This window comes from Littorina saxatilis, linkage group LG16 (assembly GCF_037325665.1).
Source record: "Littorina saxatilis isolate snail1 linkage group LG16, US_GU_Lsax_2.0, whole genome shotgun sequence".
NCBI lineage: Eukaryota > Metazoa > Mollusca > Gastropoda > Littorinimorpha > Littorinidae > Littorina > Littorina saxatilis.
The window spans coordinates 53,791,500-53,797,587 of NC_090260.1; the positions used below are offsets into that span (position 1 = coordinate 53,791,500).

The following is a 6,088-nucleotide window of genomic DNA, read 5'->3' on the forward strand; positions in this document are numbered from 1 at the left end:
CAATCCATTTTGAAGCGGAGAGCAACCTAGGCACGTCCGTACCGGTTGGTGGTTGGCGGGCAGTTTGTGTGTTTGTTTATATGTGCGTATGGGGGAGAGAGAGAGAGAGAGAGAGAGAGAGAGAGAGAGCGAGAGAGACAGAGAGAGAGAGAGAGAGAGAAACAAAGAGACAGGGAGAGAGTTCAGAGGAATCAGCACAAATTGGGATATTTATGCAATGGGTTGCTTTGTTGGAGGTGATCAATATTATCACCGGAGGCCTAGTGTAACAGTTGCTACATAGTAATCAATATTATCACCGGAGGCCTAGTGTAACAGTTGCTACATAGTCATCAAATGGTTCTGAAAAACATGTTTAAATGACAGAGTTGTTTTTTTCTTTTAACAAATCATGTTTGCTTTTAAGTCAAAAGGAAGACTCATACTAAATTTCAAAAATATTTGCAGACTAATCTATCGCTTGTGGATTTTATTTCATTTCGGTATTTCAGAGGGCCAACAATAAAGGAAAAGTGGTTCTTGTTGTTTTTCAAGAGCAGCTGCAGAAAAATGTAGGTTATGAAACTTACATGCTCCTATTATAGTTCCAGAAAATAACACTTGTTGATCAATTATAATTTTAATAACTCGTTAAAAAAAAACATTAAGACAACTGTAACAGTTGCTACAAAGTAACCAAGTTGACCATTAGGTGAGGCTGGGGGTTCTAGAGGCCAATCTATGTAAGGCAGGGGGGGTCAACATGACTAACAGGTGAGGCAGAGTGGTTTACACGACCAACAGGTGAGGATGGGGAGTTCACATGACCAACAGGTGAGGCAGGGTGGTCCACATGACCAACAGATGAGGCAAGGGGGTCAACATGACCAACGGGCGGGGCAGGGGGGTCAACATGGCCAACAGGCGAGGCAAGGGGGTGAACATGACCAACAGGCGAGGCAGGGGGGTCAACATGACCAACGGGCGAGGCAAGGGGTCAACATGGCCAACAGGCGGGGCAAGGGGGTCAACATGACCAACGGGCGAGGCAAGGGGGTCAACATGACCAACGGGCGAGGCAGGGGGTCAACATGGCCAACAGGCGGGGCAAGGGGGTCAACATGACCAACGGGCGAGGCAGGGGGGTCAACATGGCCAACAGGCGAGGCAAGGGGGTCAACATGACCAACGGGCGAGGCAGGGGGTCAACATGGCCAACAGACGAGGCAGGGGGGTCAACATGGCCAAATGGCGAGGCAAGGGGGTCAACATGGCCAACAGGCGAGGCAAGGGGGTCAACATGACCAACAGGCGAGGCAGGGGGGTCAACATGACCAACAGACGAGGCAGGGGGGTCAACATGACCAACAGGCGAGGCAGGGGGGTCAACATGGCCAACAGGCGAGGCAAGGGGGTCAACATGACCAACAGGCGAGGCAAGGGAGTCAACATGACCAACAGGCGAGGCAGGGGGGTCAACAGGCGAGGCAGGGGGGTCAACATGGCCAACAGGCGAGGCAGGGGGGTCAACAGGCAAGGCAGGGGGGTCAACACGACCAACAGGCGAGGATGGGGGGTAAACATGACCAACAGACGAGGCAGGGGGGTCAACACGACCAACAGGCGAGGCAAGGGGGTCAACATGACCAACAGGCGAGGTACGGGGGTCAACATGGCCAACAGGCGAGGCAAGGGGGTCAACATGACCAACAGGCGAGGCAAGGGGGTCAACATGGCCAACAGGCGAGGCAAGGGGGTCAACATGAAAACCAGGCGAGGCAAGGGGGTCAACATGACCAACAGGCGAGGCAAGGGGGTCAACATGACCAACAGGCGAGGTACGGGGGTCAACATGACCAACAGGCGAGGTACGGGGGTCAACATGGCCCACAGGCGAGGCAAGGGGGTCAACATGACCAACAGGCGAGGCAAGGGGGTCAACATGACCAACAGGCGAGGCAAGGGGGTCAACATGGTGAGGCAGGGGATCAACATGACCAACAGGCGAGGTACGGGGGTCAACATGACCAACAGGCGAGGCAAGGGGGTCAACATGACCAACAGGCGAGGTACGGGGATCAACATGACCAACAGGCGAGGCAAGGGGGTCAACATGACCAACAGGCGAGGCAAGGGGGTCAACATGACCAACAGGCGAGGCAAGGGGGTCAACATGACCAACAGGCGAGGCAAGGGGGTCAACATGGTGAGGCAGGGGATCAACATGACCAACAGGCGAGGTACGGGGGTCAACATGACCAACAGGCGAGGCAAGGGGGTCAACATGACCAACAGGCGAGGTACGGGGATCAACATGACCAACAGGCGAGGCAAGGGGGTCAACATGACCAACAGGCGAGGTACGGGGGTCAACATGGCCAACAGGTGAGGATGGGGGGTCAACATGACCGACAGGCGAGGCAGGGGGTCAACAGGCGAGGCAGGGGGGGTCAACATGGCCAACAGGTGAGGCAGGAGGGTCAACATGGCCAACAGGTGAGGATGGGGGGTCAACATGACCAACAGACGAGGCAAGGGGGTCAACATGACCAACAGGCGAGGCAAGGGGGTCAACATGACCAACAGGCGAGGCAAGGGGGTCAACATGACCAACAGGCGAGGCAGGGGGGTCAACATGACCAACGGGCGAGGCAGGGGGGTCAACATTTCGGAAATTTAATTTTAATCATAATTTTTATATTTTTTATTTTCAGAGCTTGTTTTTAATCCGAATATAACATATTTATATGTTTTTGGAATCAGAACATGATCAAAAATAAAATGAACGTAAGTTTGTATCGTTTTATAAAAAAAATAATTTTAATTACAATTTTCAGATTTTTAATGACCGAAGTCATTAATTAGTTCCCAAGCCTCCAAGCTGAAATGCAATACCTTTTCTTCTTCTGCTTCTTCTGCGTTCGTGGGCTGAAACTCCCACGTACACTCGTGTTTTTTTGCACGAGTGGAATTTTACGTGTATGACCGTTTTTTACCCCGCCATTTAGGCAGCCATACGCCGTTTTCGGAGGAAGCATGCTGGGTATTTTCGTGTTTCTATAACCCACCGAACTCTGACATGGATTACAGGATCTTTTTCGTGCGCACTTGGTCTTGTGCTTGCGTGTACACACGGGTGTGTGTGTGTGTGTGTGTGTGTGTGCGCACGCGTGCATGAGTCTGTACTCGTGTGTGTGCGCACGCGTGTATGAGTCTGTACTCGTGTGTGTGATTGTGTGTGTGTGTGATTGTGTGTGTGATTGTGATTGTGTGTGTGTGTGCGCGCGCACGCGTGCATGAGTCTGTACTCGTGTGTGTGTGTGAGTGTGGTGTGTGTGTGTGTGCATAAGTGTATGTGTGTGCGTGTATGTGTGTTTGTTTGTAAAGGTGTGTATGTCCGTCTGTCCATATGTGCGTATGGGTGTGTGTTTTGTGTGTATGAAGTTTTTGTGAGAGAATGAGTGAGTGCGTGTGAGTGAGTGTGTGTATGTGTGCGTGTGTGACTTGGGGGGTGTGTGTGTGTGTGTGTGTGTGTGTGTAAGAAAGACTGAGAGAGAGGGAGAAAGAGTGTGTGTGTGAATGTGTGTGTGCATGAGTTTGTGTGTATGTTTGTGTATGTATGAGTGTGTATATGTGTTTGTTTGTAAAGGGGTGTGTGTCCGTCTATGTGCGTATTTGTTTGTTTGCTTAACGCCCAGCCGACCACGAAGGGCCATAATTATCAGGGCGGTGCTGCTTTGAGATATAAAGTGCGCCACACACAAGCCAGAAGTCACAGCACAGGCTTCATGTCTCACCCAGTCACATTATTCTGACACCGGACCAACCAGTCCTAGCATGCACTAACCCCATAATGCCAGACGCCAGGCGGAGCAGCCACTAGATTGCCAATTTTAAAGTCTTAGGTATGATCCGTCCTGGGTTCTAACCCACGACCTCCCGATCACGGGGCGGACGCCTTACTACTAGCCAAACCGTGTATGTGCGTATGAGTGTGTGTTTTGTGTGTATGAGATTTGTGTGAGTCAATGTGTGAGTGTGTGTGTGTGTGTCTGCGGGTGTGTGTGTCTGCGGGTGTGTGAGTGCGTACATGCCTGCGTATGTACATGTGTGTGTGTGTGTGTGTGTGTGTGCGTGTGTGTGGGTGTGTGTCTGTTTGTATAAGAGAGAAAAAGAGAGAGAGAAAGAGAGTGAGAGAGAGAGAGTGGGTGGGTGGGTGTGTGTTTGTACGTGTGCGTAAGTGTATATGTGTGTATGTGTGGTTGTTTATATGTGCGTATGGGGGTGTGTTTTGTGTGTATGAAGTGTGTGTGAGAGAGTGAGTGAGTGCGTGTGAGTGAGTGTGTATGTGTGTACGTGTGTAACTTGGGGTATGTGTGTGTGTGTGTGTGTGTGTGTGTGTGTGTGTGTGTGTGTGTGTGTGTTCGTGTGTGTTTGAGAGAGAGAGAGAGAGAGAGAGAGAGAGAGAGAGAGAGAGAGAGAGAGAGAGAGAGAGAGAGAGAGAGAGAGAGAGAGAGAGAGAGAGAGAGAGAGAGAGAGAGAGGTTTGTCTTTCGCTGGGGTATGCAGTGCCTTGGCGTTGCACATCTACTTAATTTATATGGTTGAAATTTGTTAAACAAATTGATCAGACAAACAGGAAAATGTAACAATCTGTGCAATCTGGTTTATTTTCAAACATAAAAGTTACACAGGCTATCGCCAATAAGAATTGCCTACTTAAGTTACTTTCCCATGATCTCTTACAAAAGTAACTTAAGTAGGCAATCGAAGAATACGATCAGCACAGTGACATTCGAATGGAGAAAAACTGAAACAGATGCGCAAAGTTCAGATCTAGAGCGGTGTTCTTCGCTTGACTTGAGCCAAAATCTGTTCTTCTTCTGCCGTATAAAATCGAAGGAAAATCAAACAATTCAGGAGCACTGTGCCTTACTTGAGCAGAAAAAAGCCCACCTGGCAAAAGTTGATTGTCCTTCAGAGAAGATCACGTTTCAATGTGCTTCTTCCTGCGGAGATGGTCAGTTAGTGCTTGAAGTCCCCGACTGGCATACGAAACGTAGGTGTTGCAGACGATGCACCATGCTGAACCACGGACATCAATTTTTCTAAAACGGGTGCCGACGCGCTGTTTGTCTCTATTCACTTCCACAACAGCCGACACTCACTCCCATTTCCATTTGTTCGCGCGTCCAGTGTCATCGAAATTTTGACCACGTTTTACAACACGCTCGATCGACATTTTCACTGGTACACTGCGTTCAATGCTGTCGCGTGCCCGCGAATCCTATAGCGTGCCCGCGAATCAACAGCGAGCTGTTTCACTCAAAGTTTAAATAACTGAGGCGGGCGGTAGCAGTGTGTTAACAAAGTACGGACAGTTTTCGCCCTTTATTTTTTTGGCGGACACTTTTGCTTTTACGGCGGAACAAACAAAAATGTCGGCGGAAGTCCGCCGTTTGGCGGACAATTCCCATGCCTGCAACTTGTCGAACAAGGAATGATATTGAAAGATATTTGTGAAAGTGTGAGACCACAGCCGATCAAAAGTCCGTCTGCTACGAACAGCTTCAGTTCGAAAGTTTTCGGGGTCGATTATTCTTTTCTAAGATACCCAAAACAACGTTAAGGAAAGCGCTATTGCAGAAAACTGATACAAGTCCATGTAAGCAAGGCAAAGAACATTTGTCGTGAAATTAATTGACGGATTGAGCTCCAAACTTAAGCATAAATAATTAATTTGGTTGTTCGATCGACGAAAATGCACCGAAAATGGCGTACGTTGTCAACCATGGGACATCATTGACAGGAAAGAGTTGTCTCCCTTGTTCGCTCATACGGATAATTCCTTCTTTGACCCATGTAAACGAAATGCATTCGTACAGTTCATCGAAGTTCATTCCATAACTTCAAATGGATCTAAAATGACTTGTTATGATTACAAGTGCAGGTTCTACAAATTTGGAGACTTAAATGCCTCTGAATAGGCGACTTGCCCTATCGGCCAGCGCCGGGAAGCCACGCGAAAAATCTGCGATACCTTGCGTGGCCTTGCGAGATCTGCCAAAAAATGCGGGCATGTTTTGATAGCTCTGTGAGAGATAGCGTTT

At 49.1% G+C, this 6,088-nt stretch overlaps 1 protein-coding gene across 1 annotated transcript; it reads left to right on the top strand.

Moving 5' to 3' along the window:
- Positions 1 to 1,189: 1,189 nt before the first annotated feature.
- On the top strand, positions 1,190 to 2,368 carry LOC138950066 (ribosome-binding protein 1-like). The gene has a single exon (XM_070321846.1). The coding sequence runs from the start codon at positions 1,190 to 1,192 to the stop codon at positions 2,366 to 2,368; it is 1,179 nt and encodes a 392-aa protein (XP_070177947.1).
- The last annotated feature ends 3,720 nt before the right edge of the window (positions 2,369 to 6,088 follow it).

Bases quoted from the DNA above. Each gene is read 5' to 3' on its own strand.
- LOC138950066 (XM_070321846.1), top strand. From the start codon at position 1,190: ATGGCCAACAGACGAGGCAGGGGGGTCAACATGGCCAAATGGCGAGGC.